Source organism: Corapipo altera, unplaced genomic scaffold, assembly GCF_003945725.1.
Source record: "Corapipo altera isolate COAL_440 unplaced genomic scaffold, ASM394572v1 1, whole genome shotgun sequence".
Classification (NCBI taxonomy): Eukaryota; Metazoa; Chordata; class Aves; order Passeriformes; family Pipridae; genus Corapipo; species Corapipo altera.
The window spans coordinates 16,125,552-16,145,178 of NW_020884873.1; the positions used below are offsets into that span (position 1 = coordinate 16,125,552).

The following is a 19,627-nucleotide window of genomic DNA, read 5'->3' on the forward strand; positions in this document are numbered from 1 at the left end:
CACACACACACACACACACACACACACACACACACACACACACACACTCTCACTCCTTCCAGCACAGCTTCACAGTCCAGAGGCTGGCAGCAGAGCCCCAGGTGAGAACGAGTGCCGTGATAAAGGGAAGGGAAGGCAGAGGGGGTCAAAGCAGGAAATTGCATCAGATTAGACATCTGAAATCAACAGCCTGCCTTTGACTTCCCAAAGAAATCTCTTTTCTGGGGTTACACTAGGCAATGAGGAGTCACGGTAAATGGGCTAACATAGCAGAGGCACAGTCTAATGCCAAAGGGGTTGGATCCTTGCAAGCAAGGAGGTTTGAAGCCGAAATTAAAAGACCTCACCATCAGCTGCTATACAGAGTGCGTTTTGCTTCTGCTTGGAAGAACATCTCCTGGCCCACCCAAGACTGAGGGCTTCCTCTATGAAATGCCGTCAGGGCGGGAGAGAGAATGAGCCTTGGTTTGCTTTGGTTGGTGTAAGGCAGTGGACTGTGCTGGGCACTTGTGTCAGTAAGTGTTCGTAACAGTTTGGTGGGGTTATAGGCAGAGACTGTCAGATGGGATGGAAGTGGCACGGCCAGCCGCACACGTTTGGCTTGGGCACAACAGCTCTCTGCACACTCATGGGCCAGCTGCAATCAGGGCAGCCCATCAGTCTTCTGGAGGAAGCAGCAGAGGGTACGTCAAGGACCCAGGATCCGCACGAAGACAAAATGAAAATGGGCACACAAACGAATGGGGCCAGAAGGACAAGTGTGTGTGTGCTGGCAAGAAGGGAGGGCATTTCTCTGCGTGCAAAGGGAGATTCAGCTCTTTTACAAAGGGAGATGCAGCTCATTTGAGTCAGCATATTCCAAGAGAGCCTGCTAAGTCTGGGACTGTTGTAGGTCTCTTCCTTTCTGCTAAGCCTCATACCCCACTTTCTAGCCAGGTCTCTCCTTGCCCGTCTTGCTGAACCTGCATGACCTGCAAAAACTGGGACCATCCTGGGAAGGATGGATGTGGGGCTCTGACTGCCTGTCTCTCTTCCTCTGACCTTCGTCCTCAGTTGTAACTTGGTTTCCCTCTTGCTTTGTGGGACTGCTCAGAAAAGAAACCCTGCTGGCGCTGGGACCTGAGTTCAAACAGGCTTGAGGCAGACACCAGTGACTTAGGGCTTAAGTCTTAAGCTCAGCCCATTTCCTGCTATGCACAACTTGGACCAGCAGGGAGGGTAAGCCAAGAAAACAAGATCTCCAGGCAGTCAGGCAGGGGAGGACCAGAATTGTCCTGGCTGGGAACAACAGGGAAACTTAGTGGGAAACACATGAAAAGGGTTGCCACCTAGGATAGAGGAGAGGTCTGCTGAGGAATCCTTCACTACATTCAACCACTATTCTTGCTCCAGTCAACGTCTATGCTCCCCATAGAGAAGGAAAGTTCCCCATAGAGAAGGAAGGTCCCCTCAAGTGAAATGCATTCCACGCCACTAAGTCTCCATCCTTCTACATGACTGCACAGTCCTCCACAGGACACCTCCAGACCTCAGCCCTCACACATCCCACTCTGCCGTTCACTCTTACCTCCAAAGCTTCCCCAAGGTCTTACTGAGCTCGGCGTTGTGGAGATGCGGGTACTGGTCAGCCAACTTCCTCCGGGCAGCCTGTGCCCAGACCATGAAGGCATTCATGGGCCGCTTGACGTGGGGTTTGCTCTTGTTACTTCCATTGACCCGGACAGGCATGGGCACCAGGGTCCAGTCATAACCGCTCAGCACCTGGCTGACTGCCTCACGGATGCACACTGGGAACTTGTCATCATCTGCCTCTGTGTCTTGCTGTTCCTTCTTGACCTTCCCCATCTCCCCGTTCCCAGAACCAGTGAGATGTGGGGAGTTTTCCGACGCCATGGAGGGTCCTGGTGACAGACAGTGGTGGTCTTCAGAGCCCACTGGGCTCATCTCCACCTCTGAAAGGTCTTGGTCATCAGCCATTGTTGCTCTTGAGCCTTCTCTCTTCCTTCTCGCTGTCCTTCTTCTCACTGGGGAGGAGAGGAAGGAAGAAAAAAACAAAGGAAAGAAAGGAAAGAGCGGGGAAAAGAGAAAAGGAGAAGCAACCACCAAAGCTGAAAGGGACTCCAAGGTCTCTGAAGAGCTGACCACGAGTCAGGGGCTGCTCACTAAAAGCGCAAGCAAAGCAATTGCCATGCACACCACAAAACCCGTGATCGATGGGGGTGGGGATGGGTCGGGGCCCCTGATTAATTGGGATATTGCTCCCTATCTCTGCAATTGTGTGGAACTGACATCTTCAGAAGGGCCTACAGCAAAAGGGATAAGGAAGGTTGAGGACCTGAAAGGAGGGAGACACGGACCATCCTGCCTGGGCACAGCACCCCACAGGGGAGTGGGATATGGGGAACAGCCACAAAACTTGTGCGGGGAAGTGCTCCTTTCTTTCAATGATGTACAGTGAAATTCCCGGGGGGAGGTATGAGAGGGGAAGTGCCAGCATGGTATTGATAAGTCAGAAGGGACCCATATCCCAGCTGCCAGGGAATCTGAGCGGGTGGCACCACCGTGAAGGGAATCAGCCCAGGCCCTGGGTCCACACTCAGAGACCCTGATCCCAACTATAGGAAAGTGCTTCTGTGGGAACACCTCACGCCTCACCCTCCTCTTGCAGCTGATAAACCAAAGGCTCAAAATACATCTACACTTCATCCACACACACACTCCTGTCTATGTGTATATATGCATATACATACTCACATCGTGCATATATCTATAAATATACAGATACAAACAAAACCAAATTTAACTTTGAGACAAGCCAAAGCTTTGGGTTGCCTGCCCCACACACTCTGCCTCTCTCCTTCTGTCTGTAGTCACCTCTAAAAGTCCCTACTGCCATGCAGCAATTTCCCCCTTGGAGAAAGAAACACTCTAAAAATAAAGGCCTTGCTATCCTCCCCATTCAGGAATTAAAAAAAAAAAAATAGAGAAGAAGAAAGAAATAAAAAAGAAAAAATAAAGAAGCGATAGAAAAGCATGCCCCTGACTTAACTGAAGAAAAAAGCCAGTCTAGAGCAAGGGCGGCTATCCCTCTAGTTTCAGAGGGCAACACAGGCTTTCGTTGGGGAAAATGAAAAAAGTAAGAGAAAGTAGGGGGGGAAAGCGCGAACAAACGTGTGTGCGTGTGCAAGCGAGCTCAGGTAGGAAAACTTACATTGCTGGCCGATGTGCCGGGCAAATCCTGCGAGGGCTGTGATTTGTATCCCAATAGTCCCCCTGTTCTCCCTCCCAGCCCCAGCGGCGTCGGGGCGTGCAGCACAGGGAGGCTCTCAAGCGAGTGCCATTCCTGGAGGGAGGCTTGGTTTTTACTAATACCCCGGCTGGATGTCTCTAGCTGGCTTTGCTGCTTAGCACCGGGGGAGGGAAGGGCGGAAGGTGGAGCCAAGCACTCCTCAGAGCCAGAATATGGTCGGTCAGGGGCAGCGGGGAGGGGACGCAAGCAGCCCCCCACCCCACCTCAGTCACCAGCACGTTCCCTGCTTTCCGTGGTGCCAGCCTCTTCACTTGAACTGCTGGCATTGGGCTGCTTTCAGTGGCATGACCACCCCAGAGATGGTGCTGGAAGATTCACTCCTGAGAAGCTGGGGTGGTGGGATGCTGGAAGGGATCTAGGTGGTTTGGGGAGGTGGGTGTGCATCCCCAGGACAGGATTCCCATGTTTTTTCCCTGATAGCATGGTTACTCCTGAGGGATCTAGTGCTCCCCATGTGCTAAATGAGTCCCCAGTCCTTGTCACAGAGTCTCATGAGGACCCTGCTGTGCTGCAACAAGTTGGCCCAGGACCCTTTGGTCAAGGCATTGCTAAAAGGGCATCATTCAGACCTGCATCTGTAGGGTGGGGAAGGGGAAATCAGGTGTGTCCTGAGGGTGGAGGACATCAAGTCCAGGGAAAATACCATGCTGCTGGACAGTGGATACCAATTTGAACCTTCTTAAGACTTTTGCAATCTAGGGATGGGCTCATCACAACATGTTCATCTCTGTGGCATCTTGCCAAGACAAGCAGGCTCTGCTTCCTCCAACATGCTGAACTGCTTCTGAAGGCAAATGTGGGGTCTTTCACAAAGAAAAGAAGGTCTCCTGATGAGACGGACTCTCTCATACTCACTCACCCTCATTCTTGCTGCTAGTGCACTGGGACATGAAGAGGATCTTAGCACTCGATGCACTAGAATGTTCTCCATCACATCTTCCATTTTCTAGCTTGCTTTCCTTCCCAGGTGCTTCTGGTAGTTGATTTCTTCACTTTTCTTTGTTACCAGGGTTAGTATAGACCAACACCAGCCCTTCAACCATGAGAAGTCACCCATGAAAATTCTGTTGATCTTTGCAGGCTCTCCTGAGTTATCAATGAGATGAACCTAGCTCTGGCCTCAGCTCCTTGCTGGAGACCCAACCTGAAGACACTTCAGTGCTAAGTCATAAAATATAACAAGATTAAAGGATGTGATCCAGGGAACCAGCTTGAAGGGATTTCAAGAACATTTTCAGCTCCTACAGCAGATACTCACTCTAGAAACTTTGTGATGACAAGAAAACCCAGTGGAGAACCTAGCAAAACATCGAGACCCCGCTTCCTCGGCCAAATCAGCAGCTGGTCAACCTCAAGTCTTGCAGTATGGGATGAGTTCTCTCATCAAGAGAGACCCAGCTGTAGTTGTCACAAGAAGAGGTCTCGCAGCACAGACAGGAGTAATTTGGCAGATCACCCTCTCTCTGGTGGACAGATAACCAGCAAAAACTAGTGGGGCAAGGTCAGTTCATACACAGTTGTCCATGGCTCACTAGATGCAGAGCCAGTGATACTGCAGAGCTCATGGTATCTTCCCCCATCCAGTCTGCAGGGGCCCTGCATAGGAGGTGTGGGAGAAGTGGAGTGGGACTTGATCTCCTGCCCCTCAGGAAGGTAGCCACTGCTGAGAAACGCTGCCCTGCTTGTTCCCCTGCCTGCAGCCAATCTCCAACCCGGGCTGGGGAGGAACAATGACACAGAAAATGGCCAGAAAACCATATTTATTTGCCCTCCCTTCAGATTTATTTGCCACTCCCAACTGGATAAGAAAGGAATCAGACCCAGAAGGGATTTCAGTAACCCCCAGGGCTCTGGACCAGTGTTTGTCCCACTGCTCACCATCCCTGTCAAGGACTGCTGCCACCTGCCAGACAGGACCCAAGTCCCACTCATGCCTTTTCGGAAGAGCCGTGGGTACCTCAGCTGCAGAGGGTCAAAGGAGAGTGTACCAGCCACACTGTCTCTGCAGTCTGATGTCCCAGTGTCTGCTCATATTTAAATGACAGGGAAGAGATTTTTTCCTTCATTCTGCCTTTCTCTAGTTCTTAGGGGTTTTCTCCTTTGGTCCAACCTCCGCTTTCTGAACTCTCTTTCTTTGCAGCCCTTTTCCCCGTTTTTCCGGCCCCCTCTCACAGCACTGAGTGTTTGTATATCCTTTTTCAAGTCTTTTCTGTTCATATGTCGCCTCTTCTCTTGTGTTACAAAGAGGCATATGCAGGAGAGAGAGCTGTGGAAAATATAACTACTGTAGCAGGGAGAGGTATGATCTTTCTCTTCAACTGAGGTAAGAAGACAGGTAGAGGGGAAGGAGAAGAGACCATTCCTGTTTCAGGAATCATTAGGGTGACATGTCTCTTTCTCCTCCTCCTGGGAGTCAGTCCTGGAGGTCCTTTTGGAGGATCCTCCAAAAGCTACTGCTGGCCACAGAAGCTGACATTGCAGAAGTGGTCTTTCTAAATGCAAGTTTTCCCAATAACTGATCTCTGGGGGGATGCTCAGATAGCAGATTTCCATCCCTTCTTTTCAGCCTATATTTCTATGGATGAGGAGTTACAGGTCCATAAGAAGGGACAGTCCTTTGTGAAAGAAGGGATTCACAAGCCAGAAACCTTGGTAAGCCACAAATTTCCCATGACACATCAGTGAATTGCTTTCCTTGGGCCTCAGTCCCCAATATGGAAAGCTGGAAGGATGCCACTTCTCCACCAGAAAGCCATGTGAGGAGGAAAATGGTTAAAAGCAAGTGGGAAATGGAGATGTTCCATCAGGTGCCTCTGTGTCCACATCACTCCCAAAGGTGGTAGGGAAGACACCCTGTTCCAGGCTGACTACTTGGAGAGCAAGGTGCATCATTGCATCAGCATCTCCTCAGCAGGGTTTCACTGAGGGGACCACATTGGTAGGACACCATCACCACCCAGGTGGGACCAATGAGGTTTCTGGGGAGGGATTTTGCCAGATGACACCTATTCCTCTGCTTCTGTAGCAAGAGAGGAGTAAGAGGGGAGAGCCTGTCCACAGTATAGGAGCAGCAGGATCCCCAGCATGAGAGCCAGGGTCAACTTTTGTCCCCTGCCCAACTCAGGGGCACAGGACTGGTATTGTCCCAGGACTGCCTGGGAAAATGGGAGGGGTTCTCCATTAAATCTTTCCATACAGTAAAACAACGTCAGAGCTGGGGAGCGAGGAGGGGACGACAGAGACATTCGAAAAAATACACATACACACACCCCCCAGCCAAACAATACCCACAGTGTGCTGAGGGAAAGGGAGACCCATGAATTGGGAGTTTGATAAGGATTTACTCTCGTGCGCGCCCGCTCTCTCAACGGCCCCTTCAGTTTTCCCAACAACCCCCCTCCTTCCCTTGCTGGCTTTCTTGTTTGGGCCCTAAACAGTGCACCGTCTTTGTTCGGGATACAGGTGAATGACAATCATGTGATTAACACACACTCTCACACACACACGCACGCACATAAAAAGCTTTTTAAGAGCGTCCAGCTTGCTCCAGACCCGAAGACGGGAGAGGAAGCTCGGGCTAAGAGGAGCTGAGGCAGCAGCAGTGGCCAGGATGAGAACGGCCACTTGGATGGATGAGCAGGCACCACCTCCTCTTTGCAAAATCCCCTTCCCATGGAGGTGGGCACGTGAGGCAATGAGGGGCAGGTGGGGGGGGGGGGGGGGGGGGCAAGATTTGGCATTTGGGGGTGGGAGGGCATCTTGCCCCTGCTGTCTTCTTGACTGCACCAGGCTGGTGTGGATTTGCACTGCCTGTATCCCCCTCTGATGCTGTGGGAAGGATGGGGAATGACCTTACCAACATCGTGCCAGTGAGGGGAGCCAGGTTTCCCGCATCAAAGCCAAGCCCTTGACCTACCCTGCCTCCCTAGTGAGACTTGCATCTTTGCCGATATGAAGCTTGCTGGTCCCACCTGACATGGCTGGAGGGGAGAGCTTGGTGAGGAAGAGGAGTGGGGAGCCCGCTGCTGTAAAGGGGGAATGTCTTCCTACCCATAAGGCAGAAAGAGAAAGGGAGAGGACCAGGCAACCCGGGTGGTCATGGGAGGATTGTAGACAGCAGGGACAGTTGCTCCATGTTGGAAGTCCCACTGTCCCAGTCAGAAATTGTTTACCCGACATCCTCAGTGAGGACTGCATGTCCATTTTTGTGTGGAGACACCACTGGGCCCTATCACACCTCATCACCATGGCCATGAAATAGGTGGGAAGCTGGTTACTAGTCCTGGGGGCAAGTGAAGGCTAGTGAGGGGATGGCCAGGTGACCATCTGAACCATCCACAGGGAAAGTCATGAAAGAATTGGAAAAATTAAAAGATTTCAAACCATTACTCTTTTAATTTGATGATTGCAAGAGCAGGGAGGAGCAAAGGGAAACGTCAGTATAATGCTTGGAAAATCTGTGAGTCTGCAGATGGTCTCACTCGTGAGACATCACGGGACATGACTGATGACAGCCTGGGAGAGATCAGGACCAGGTCGTACCCTTTGCTGGAACACCCAAGCCCAGCCCTGTCTCCACCATTTCCTCATGCCCTTCTCTCCAAATTCCTTTCCCATCTGATGCCATGACCGTTCTCCCAGGTTCCCAGTGTGTGGATTATTTTCAAGGCCTTTCCATGAAATGGAGAAGCAGGGGGTCCCAGAAACCAGTGTTTGTGTCACCCTCCTGGATTCTCCATGATCTCCAAAGAACCCTTCAATTTGCCTTGTGTCATAGGCATCCTCCCAACAGGGAGCTGGGCACAGAAACCACTGCTGGGTTCTGGTCTTTATCACCCTGCACCGTTTTTGGTGGAAGCTTCCACTGTTGGTCCTAGACCTTCCCAGATACCTCTGAGCTTCCAGTTGTGGGCCTTGGTGAACTGGTTGCTCACAAGGCAGCCTAAGGAGAAAGAAAGTGGTGTGGGTCACTCAGGAAGCGCAATCATACATGCAGACATACCTGGGTTTTGGCAGCACCGCACACTGTCTGTGTGGTTACAGGACAGTTACAGCTGCAGGGGTTGTGCAGTGGGTTTTGTCATGGGGTATCAAGGGAAGCACAAGGCAGGCAATGCCTGGAGTTGTTATTTACTGCTGGATGAGTTGTTTGACAACCAGGTGTCCTGCATAGGGCAGCAAAAGAAATGTCGCAGTGGCTGACCTCTTTAAGGATTATCATTCCCCATGAGCAACAAGGCCTGGATGATGCTGATTAGTGCATGGTCCTGCACTCCCATCACCCCAGGACTGGATGGGAGCCCTCGGGAAACTCCTTGGAGACTGGCTCTGGGGCATGGTTGCAGAGTCCCATCTGGCTTCAGAGCAGGAGGAAACCTGTTCCCTCTCCAAGACATAATGAAGGCTGCCACAGGTGCAGGATACCATACCACTGCTGCCACTAGTGTGTGGCCTTGATGTGGCCAAACAAACTTTGCTGAGCAGCACTTTTTGCTCTAAACCAGTAGAGTAAGGTACCAGCTGTACCAGGGAGGAGGCGTAGGGAAAACCTCATGGAGAGTAAAGAGGAGAATCATCCCTGAGCATTGCAAATATCCCAGGGAGCTCCCAGCCCGTCACCTTGGCCAATCCAATGTTTCATATGCATGACAAGGACTTGTGAGGGCTAAACAGGACAATTTTCCTGCATTACTGGAGTCTGGGAAGATCAAAGAGGAATGGGGCAAGCATGTCTGTCTGCTACCTGCTTTGATAGGTGGCACTGAGCCTGCCTGGCTGTTAACCCCCTCATCTCCTGCCAGAGAGGACAGGTGTATTTCCAAAAGGCTGACCTCAAAAAGCATGCATTGAAGGGGTAGAGCTGAGGGAGAAAGACAGATTTTGCCTTTTCTTGGACAGAGTCTGGCATATCTAGTGTTATGTAACGGAGGGAGCTGGATGCTTTCGGTCTGCACAGCAGAGGAGAGATGCCAAGAGCAGAAAGGAAGGGAATTGTACAAGACTGGGCAGAACAACCAGAAAAGCAGAAAAGGGGACCCTCTCAACAGGACCTGTGGTGGTAGCAATGCTGAGTGATCCCAGTGAGCTCATTCAGCAGTGGTCAAGGTGGCTCCAGAGCGATCTTCACCTATTGCTGGTCCTCTTGATGCAGGGAGGCTCCTGGGGAGCCGGGGGAAGGGTTAAGTCGCAAAGGCTTCAGCCTGCTGCCTTGGCCCCTGTAATTCCTCCAGAGAGTAGGACTGGGAGAACAAGGAGCCCTTTCTGTTCACAGGAATTAATAGCAAAGAGTCATCTGGGGTGTCATTCAAGCCCTGATCAGCTCCCGGAGGAATGTGAGGGAGAGTGAACGAGGGAGCACGGCCTGAGGCCGAGGCACCAGAGCCAGGGCAAGAGCAGTTTGGCTGGTAACCAGAGTTACCAGCCAGTATTTGGGCAGTGGGACTATCTTCCCCTTCACCCCAATCTCCATGTGCCCTCTACCCTGTGCAGGATCTCACCCTGACACTCATACTCAAAGGGATCCCAACAGCTCCTAAGCTTGTCTCTTATTACCCATCGCTTCATCCCCAGGAGGGGTGAGATGTCCAAGCCCGTCAACACCACAGCCTCCCCTCTGCTGAGCCTGGGGGGATGTGCCAGGCAACCAGGCGCCAGCACAACCCCACTGCCCTCACACTGCACTTGAACTGCAGGAGGCACCCCCTTTCCAGGGCTCACTCATCACCCCCAGCCTGTAATGGCTGTCGGATTTGTCTTCCCAATCAAGTTTGCCCATGGAGAGGGTCTCCAGGGAGCCCTCAATCACAGGATAGCAGGCTGTACCTTAAGGAACTACAAAGTTCAGTGCTGAAGCCTTTGCTGCTGCATTGTCTCACCCAAACTGCTTTGGTCACTGAAATTTCAGGAGAAAAAGATCAGTCTAAAGACTTGTCATGCGACTGTTTCATGGCATTTCTTCATGGCTACAGAGGAAGGCTTGAAAGTGCTGCACAGTGACACTGCAGGATTGCCTGTAATAACAACCAGCTCTGGTGAGAAAAGAAGAGACTTTGGCCACATCTCTACTGTCCTGAGAAGGAGACTTTGGAGTGATCCACCCTACAACATGACCCCCTGCCTCTTCTCTACCTGGCCACATCATGGGCAGCTATGTGACAACTTGTGGTAGCACAGACTCGAGGCTCTGAAAATGCTATGTGGTCAGCTCTACCATGTGGACTAGAGGGCCTTCAGGGCAGCCCTTAGGGTCAGCTCCAGGTGTGAGCACGGACTGCAACTTGAGCTCACCAGCCTGGCAGCAAGTGTAGGTCGGGCAGATGGTGACCTGCATGAAATGCAAACAGAGCCATGTTGGAGTGCATGAGTAGATTTTGCTGGCCGAAACGTATCCCATCAAAGCCTCTCCTTCTCTCCCCACACACCAGGTTAGTGTATAATTAGTCTTAAGCACTAGCCCGGCATCTCAGCATCCTCCAAAAGATCCATAGTGCCACCAGCATGGACTCCTCTGCTCCTACCCCACTCCCTGTATCACCGCCACCACCACTACCACAATGAGTGTGCCTTGTCGTAGAGGGGTTAATAAATGATGCAAGAAAGAAACCCTTTAATGCATGATGACCTTCGGCCTTTCATAAATCACAGTGTTGGGCTGCAAATATACAGGGGGCACAAGGCGTTGGGGGGAGAGGATGGGAGGGGGTCCATGCAGCTGCGCCACGGAGTTGACATTGTTCCCACCATCACTAAAGTGCAACAAATCCCTCTATTGTGTTCCTGGTTTATCTGGTTCCTCTTGTTTATTAGCAGAGGTTGTTTGGCGCTGGCTCCAGCCCTGGGCGGGTGGAAAGAGTGTTGGCACGCACCAGAGAAGGGGAGGGAGGGAGTGGGGGGGATCGGGACTGGAGGACGAGAGCAGTTCATCAATGGCTGTATTGTCCCATCTTTTTTGTTGCTCCTTTAATGATATGTTCGAAAAAAAGGGGATTAAAAAAAAAAAAGAGGCGGGGGTGGGGGGGAGGCAAGAGAGGGAGAGAAAGACAAACGGCACAGAAGGACGTGGTAAGAATGGCTGGTCTGGGCCCACAGCGGATGCTGTTGCAGCTGGGGAGGATGGGTCGGGACAGAGCCGCGACGGGGCTGCTCTGTGCCTTTATACTCCTTATTCAGGTCGAGAGTCGTGATCCCCCGTGGCTCAGGCTGGGCCCACTCGTGCCAACTCTATTCATGGCCAGCTGGGACCACGTGTGCATGGCAGAGAGGATGGGGCAGTGGGAGTGAGGAGTTGGGGCCAGTGAGGAAGGGGAAGGAAGGCTAATCCTCACGTCCCTCAAGACTGAACCTACCTTCATACAGTTGGCAGTTGGGAGGCACAGCCTTCTCAAAGTATTGTCCGTGTCCTTCATCCTGCTTGATTATTGTCCCCCAACCTACCCACCCATTATAATAAGTAACAGGGCCACTTCCCAAATTAGCAGAGATTTTCTTGTGCCCAGACCTTGCTTACACTTGCATTTTTTTCCCCTGCAGCAGCCCATGGACACATGCCCATGAATACCTGCACTGATTTTCATGGGGATCAGTGGGGCAGTGCTTCCAGGGATTGCTGGAAGGTGATTACACTTTGCTTGCCACTTTGACTAAAGCTAGGTGACAGCACGGGTAAAATCGCCACAGCCACAGGGGCTTTGCTCGTCATTGCCCTGTCTGTTGCTACCCATGAAGCTGAACATACACAAACATCCCTAAGAGGTGCATATCCCACCATAAACAGCTTTATTGAGATCAAAGTGAAATTTATTGATAAAAGAGTGAAATTCTGTCTGGGATGCTCAAGGGCATTTTCTAGTTCATTTCAGGCCACTGCTGGCTGGTTTTTTGCCCCATCACACCGTCTGTTCCTGCTCCAGTGACTCCACCACCTCAGAGGTGTCACATAGGGGCATGTTGACCTGGATACGCACAGGAGCTCTGTGGTGATTTTTTATTTTTTATTTCAGATGGCATGACTCAGAGATTGAAACATTCTGCTGAACTTGAAATAGCAGGTTTTATTTTGTGGTTATTAGGCTCTTGTGTCTGACCTCTCATCTTTCAATCTGGGTCAAGTTTTAAATGCAAAATGCTGGCTTGAAATGAAATGTCAGAAATTCACTTTGAAAATGTCCATTCACAGCATTTTGGCATTTAGAAAAGAATAATTCAGGAAAATTGCCTTGAAATGAAATGGTTTGATATTTTAAAAATTTATCTCCCACACTCCCTTTCCAGTCAAAAGTACTTGTTGGATTATGTCTGGATTTGCAACTGGTTTCATCTCTCTGAAGTCCCATTTCTTGGTAAATTATTTACTAATAATTGCTTCCCTAGTACCAGTCATTCCCACATTCAGATGATGTCATATTCTTGCCACTCTTGGGAGGTCTCAGGTTCTCCACAAAGTGCTGGAGTGTGGTTGGGTTCTTGATTTCCCTGAGCCCCACCTTGGCACAGGTGATCTCAGAACTCACAGCAGGCCTGCCATCAGTCTGTGCCACCTACCCCCTGCAGGTCAGGTGTAAAGCCCAGCACTGGCACAGCTGTACCTCTGTGGCCTTAAAAATGAGAGGCTTAAGTTCATTTAATGTGGTTGCAGATGTTTGTGCAGCTGCAGCTCAGGGTATTTCTAAAGCGACATGTAAGGAGTGGCAGGGATGTGAAGGGCTGAGAGGAGGGAACAGGACAGACTCTCCCTCATCACATGGATATATAGCAGTGCATGCCAAGGGACCCCTTTTCACCTGAGTGGAAAAAGAAGTGTGTCAAAGCTAAGTAATATTGCTGACTTAATTAAAGCTAACATTTTTCATACTCTCTTCTCCCACGTAAACATAAAATGAGAGAGTGAATTGGCCATAAAGTGATATGCAAGGTAGTGATGACAGATTGTACAGCTGCCAGCAGCTTCTCAACGCCTCATTTAAAAAGTGGTTCAGCTCCCCACCTCCTCTTCTGCCCATCACACCTCTTCAACAGAAGCCTGATGATCTTCTTCGGTATAAGAAATTATCAAACCTGATTCTGGCTTCCCCCAGTCAGATCCTGCTCCATATCCAGCAGGTACTTCCATACCCAGTGTCAGCTAAAGCATCTTCCTCTGAAAAGAAAGAATGAACAGGCAAGATTCGAAGAATGAATAGGCAGTTGTCCAAGCAACAGGACAAGAGGCAATGGGCAGAAACTGATGCACAGGAAGTTCCACCTGAATATGGGGAAGAACTTCTTTACTGTGCAGGTCACTGCGTGCCGGAACAGGTTGCCAAGACAATTTGTGGAGTCTCCCTCATTAGAGAAGTTCAAGAACCATTTGGATGCAATCCTATGAAACATGCTCTAGTATGACCGTGCTTGAGCAGCAAGGTTGGACCAGACGACCTCCTATGGTCTCTTCCAACCTGACCCATTCCATGATTCTGTAAATAATTCCCAGCATCAGTCAGTATCACTACTTGCTCAGATAAAACATTCAGGTCCACTTGTCCTTCTCTTCCTCTAGTGCAGTGAGAGGGGACTTCATAGGACTTCTACATTAAAAACCCAGAGAGTTACAGGGTTTTCCTTGAAAAAATTTGTTCTCATGATGAGTATAACAGCAAACTGGAAACAGAGTATAATTTGCCTGTGCCAACTTGAACTGATGGCAACATCAACCCTTTACCTGTGCTGGACAGTCACAGGAATGTATTAAAGCCAAATCCCCTCTGAGACTCTCATGGCTCTCTTTTTTCCCATGAGCAGTCTAAGCTTTGCCCAACCTAAGGCCATCTCAATCTCATCAGCCCTCATAACAGGTGGCACTTGTGGCTTTGAAGGAGAAGTTAGTGTCGGCCCAGAGTTGGTCATGACATGTGACAGAAAGGACAGAGCACTGGGATCTGGATTTATAGCAGGCAAGTGCACCCCTGAGTGTCCTCAAAGGCAAAGTCTAGCCTGAGCTGCTCTCCCTGCAGGCAGCATCAAGATCATGCTGCAGATGCCCTTAAAAGCATTCAGTGGGCAGTGATGAGGATGAGTCAGGTTGTCTCAAGGCTGTGCCTGCAAAGCACTGCAGTTTGCAACAGGGAACACCTCTCCTTCCACATGAGCAGGTAATAGAAAAGAAAATAAATTCTCATCATGTACACAAAGAGGATGTCTCATCCCAGAGCACGTGAGAGACACTCCTTGGATGCTGAGGCCTCAGCTGTGTTCATGGTGGATCTGACTGCTTTCAGGGGCATCCCTTGGGGTAGGGACAGGACTGTGGCACTCACTATAAACTTCGCAGTCTGAGCAGTTGTCAAGAATTTTGCCACTAGGTTTTGCTTCCCAAACCCCAGGGAAGTTCAAGGAACCACTTGCCAAAGATAGTCTGGGAGTTTTTAAATGGGTATCAGCATTAAGCTGGAAATTCTTAACAAGCCCAGGTCAATTTCCTAATCAAGAGGTACATTTGGGATGTTTTAAATCTAAGTGTCACCTCTTGGGAACAGCACAGGCCCTGTATCTCTGAGACAGTTCAACATTGTGCACTTTGCTCAGGAGCAGGGAAGGAGTCATAGCCTGCTGGGATGTGTGACACGGTGACTAGAGGAGCATGGCACTGCTCGCTGAGCATCCCGGCCCAGATGGCACAGCTGAACCTGGCGGGCAGCAGGACTCCCCGGCACCACCGGCTGCACCAATGCCTGCTCCCACGCTGTCCACAGCACAGCTGCCTCATGTCCCCTCCTCTCCCTGTCCCCCAGAGGACAACACTGTATCCGTGGTCCCCTGGCTACCAACGTGGCCCCTCTGTCAGGGGTCCCCTGGCTCACTGGTCAGCTCTGTTTGAATCAAGGCATGAGAATTTCTCCCTCGTTCGCACAATCATCTTGCCTTGCCCACCCCCCCCACCCCCCCCTTCAGCCATCAATATCCTCCTTCCCTGCCTCCCTCCTCCTTCCCGCCGCCTCCCCCTTCTCTCACTGGAACTTCCCTGCAGCTGCAGAGCTGGCCAGACAATCGGGTGTTTTAGAGAAATACATTTTTGGGCTAATTTGCCATGCATAAGTGTTTCTCTTACCCTTTAAAGGCAGGGAACAAAGAGCACATTCTCTGGGAGCTCTGCCCTGTTGTGAGCAGCCCTGCAGCTGTACAGCACTGTGCTACCCTCCGCTCTCCTGCTCCACTCTGCTAACTGTGCAAAGAGATGGGGCTCTGCTTCTCCCCGGGACCACAACATCTATTCGTCACTACACATTTCTTTCTGCTTTGTATTTTTTTTTAAAGCAAAGCCAGAACAAGTGTGGAGGGAAGAGATTTGGCAGCGCTGTCACCTAGACTGAGTTGCCAGATCCTCCAGGTAGAGTCTTTTGTGTTGAGACATTGTTTATTTAGAAACAGTCTTAATTTTCCTTTATTTGGGGCTTAATCCTGTGTCCAAGTGAAGTATTTATTATATTCCCTTGATAAGTAACACTGGGGCAATGTGTTACACACACCATATTAGAATGCATGAAATTTTGTCCTATCAAGAAAACCTAGACAAAATGTAAGTCCTGTGAGAGGTTTACAGGTTCTATTTTTGCACTTCAAACACTGATAACCATTCCTGTCCACCTCTGGAACTGTTCAAGGTCAGGTTATGTGGGTTTTGAGCAACCTTGTCTACTGGGGTGGTGTCCCCGTCCATGGCAGGGAGGCTGGGAATAGAGGATTTTTAGGGTCCCTTCCAAACCAAACCATTCTATGATTCTATGATTCCTGGATAGGAAGATTTTCCTTTTTAAGGCTAAGATGCTGAGTGATGAAAGATTTGGCCTGGTGCATTAGATTGGGAAGAAGACTCAGATGTTCTGGCATGAATCACTCACAGGTTGTGGAAGAAGGAGGTAGCCTGGAGCAGCTGGACACTGAGGAATTAAAGACTTCTGTCACTTTTTGAGAATCCCATTTCAGCACTTGCTGAATAATCTTTTTCCTATCCATAGAAAGCTGTCCAGCAAACTGCTTCCCAAGTGGAGTGACAGTTTCTGGTATAAGCAAAACAAGGCTTTTAAACCAGCCACAGTAAATTCACTCACACCATTTTAGCAGCACTGTATCCAGGCAAATTCTTTCCATCAGCCCACTCCCATCTGCTGTAAATATTAACTCAGTCCAAACCAGGCCCATTTTCAGATCCAAATTCAACACAGTCTAAGGCAAACCCAGTCAAATCTAGACTACACAGAACATGCCCATCACTTTGCTCCCTATGGTTTTGTGGGAGAGGAGAACATGTGGAACATGTGGAACTTGGTGGAACATGTAGCATAGGAAAAGGTTATGGACTGTGGACTAAGATCCTGAGCTTCTAAGTCAGGAAAAGCCAGTTTGGAGGAAATGATAGCTAGAGAATTGTATGGTATAAGAAGGTGCAATCAACAGCACCACCCAAGTGCTAGGACAGTGGGACAGGTTGAGCCTCACCTAGCACAGTCCAATAAATCCCTCCATTTCTTCCTGACTCCATGAGCTCTTTGCACTCAACAAGGTTGGTAGCCATATGCACCCAGGACCTAGGAGGCTGTGAATGGAGACAAGGCTCAAAGATGTACATTAACTGACAGTGTAGTAGCACTTGCTCCACACAGAACACCACCTGCTTGTAGCTCAGCTGAGGTCTCAATGCTCTGAGACTCCTGCCTTGCTGTGCTACTGTGAATGAGTTGTAGGAGGTAGCAGTGGAGAACTTCAAGTTTTTTAGTTTTCAAACCTCATTTCAAACTCCAGAACTCTCTCTTCTGACCTTACAGTAACTCCAGTAAGTGTCAATCAGGTATTAAAACCATAGTGCCAAGAAAAAGTCAATTTTTGCCAGACTCACACCTGCAATAGTGAAAATCCCATTGAGCAATGAGTTTAATCATATTTAGTATCCCCTCTGGGTAAATGTCCTCCAATCCCTTTAGGAGACTGAATTTGAACATTTCCCTGGCAGGACTGCAGGGGACATTACACAGCACAGGTGGTCTAAGTAGCACAGGTAGGTTGGACTCTAAGACCAAGTGCCAACACAAACAGCCCGAAGTCCTGGATGGGGTTAGCAGGAGCAAAATTCAGCTCCAGCCTTTGTGGTTACCATCTCAGTAAGACAGAGGGAGAGATAGAAAAGAAAGGGAGGGAGAAGGTCAGATGGTGGGGGAGGGCTGGGAGCCTGCAGATTTCTGTTGCCACATGATTTTCCTGGTTGTTTTCAAACTGCTGCTCTAACAGACACACACGAGTCCCATGTGATCGCTTATTTACGAAAGCACAGTTGTAAAGCTGTGTGCATCTCACATCCGCTCAGAGCCCACCTGACTGCGGGCTCCACGGGCACCCACTGCATCCCCCCCATCTGTGCCATCAGGCCGAGGGGGATGAGTGACCCATGATGAGTGGACACTGCTCTTGACCTTGTGAGACAATGAAGCAGAGAGGAGAACTGCCTTTCCATTTTCCAGACTGCTCTTTGCACCCCTTTACCTGGCACTGTGTTAGGAGGCTCCAGAGGTAGAGTGTTGTCCCTTCCGTACTGTTATAAGCAGAAAAAGCTTTTCTTTCAGATCTATCTGTCTTACTTCTTCTTGCTTCTTCTTGCTTCTTAGCTTGTATTCAAACTAACACAGCCTATGCCTATATCCACCATCTTCATATAGGTGCAGATCCTGTTTCCTTGGGCAGAACTTTTTCTGGTACCATCATCACAAAAGTCTCCTTTCATCTGAAGATCCACTCAATGAAAGAGGAAATCTCCTTATAAAGAACAGGGTGGAGGTGAAGGGAGAGAGTTCACTATTAAATAAAGATGGTTGTTTCTTTGGAAATGGAGGATTTGGCTTATCTTCAATTCATTTGTACAGAGAAACCCTAACTCCAGTAAAATTGTTCTTCTCAGCCAAAGGGAGGACTAAGACATGAGCAAGAGAGATGAAATGTGTGAGAACAGACGTTTTGAAGGCCAGCAATAGAAACTGAATTCACAGAGGCCATGATGGGACAAGATTATTCTGCAGTAAACCATTTATTTTTTGGGTGGTGTTTTTCTTACTCCACAGTCCTAGCTGCCAGCATCCCTAGGAAAAATGTCAGTGGGAAAGAGTAATTGTTTCATATGCTGCAAAAACCTCTACAGTGATCTTTTCCAAAATCACGGCTTCTATGAGGAAAGGACACCTGACATTTTAAAACTTTGGTAGGGTCAAACCACCCAACATCATCCCTATATCCTTTTCCGAGACAACCAAACCTTGTTTTAAATTGCCCAAGAGCCAAGACCGCTGCCTTGCCACACAGACTACGCCTCCCATGGCCATGCCTCTTTCCCTCATGCTCAGTAAATCGCCTCCATGAAGGGTTAATTCAACCAGGGCCTTTTACTCCAAGTTGTTTTCCAAGTAGCTGAGAGAATAGGTCTCTTGTTACAAACATGGCTTCTGGGCATTTGGTGATGCTTTCCCTTTTCTCTCTCTCATTACTACAAAAGGATCTTTTGTTCTCATCTCTCTGTCTCATTTACTCTCCCCCACCCTGCTCTCGCCTCTTCCCTCCATTGGCTGCCAAGTGACTAAGGAATGGCAAAAAATGGCCATAGCTTGGTCATGGCAAATATTTCTTCTCTTTATTATCTGATAGAGACCTTGAGCATCTATGTGAAGGGCCCTCTGCCTTCCCCGGGGCTTTTCTTAGACGTGGGGAAAAATGAGTCAGACACAACATGGCAGGATATAAGTTGAATCAGCCCAACATGCTAATGGAAATGTCTTGTGAATTGAGTCACGGTGTCTGTTTCAGGAAAATTAAATGATAGGGACTGAGAACTGGCAGGAGTCGAGTGGCAGCTTCAGCAGGTCTAGATTTTTATGGGAACTCGGCATGTATTAAAAAATACATAGGAGGTACAAAAAAGTCACTTTCTTGCCTCCACATTTACTGATTCAGCTGTTTGTAAGCTGGAGCCATCACTCTGTTGGATGGGTTGTAGTGTCCCATGGTTTCTCTGCACTATTGTTGTAAATCTTCTTGTGCATGATCTACCAAGAAAAGTTGTGGCAAATCCCCAGGAACATTGTCTTCCCACACCCCATTGAAATTATACCTCAGGCATTCCCATAGGCATCCTTCTAGCTACAGTCTCCTTGCACACGCTGCTCCACTGAGTCACCTCACACGTACACAGATATGCACAAGATCACATGACACCGAAGTCACTGCAACTTCTACAGTGACCTTTCTGCAACAGAAACAATTCCTTAGCCACATTCCCACCTCCCTGCCTTTTAAAGCATTTGGGTA

At 49.4% G+C, this 19,627-nt stretch overlaps 1 protein-coding gene across 1 annotated transcript in view; it reads right to left on the reverse strand.

Moving 5' to 3' along the window:
• The window catches only part of SOX10 (SRY-box 10), a 10,716-nt gene extending 7,329 nt beyond the window's left edge, over positions 1-3,387 (reverse strand). Inside the window, exons 1-2 of the mRNA XM_027661178.1 lie at positions 3,212-3,387; positions 1,568-2,024 (exon numbers count right to left, since the gene is read on the reverse strand). Of these exons, the coding sequence (XP_027516979.1) occupies positions 1,568-1,977 (410 nt within the window). The 5' untranslated portion in view covers positions 1,978-2,024; positions 3,212-3,387. The remainder of the gene's footprint in view (positions 1-1,567; positions 2,025-3,211) is intronic.
• Positions 3,388-19,627: the final 16,240 nt, after the last annotated feature.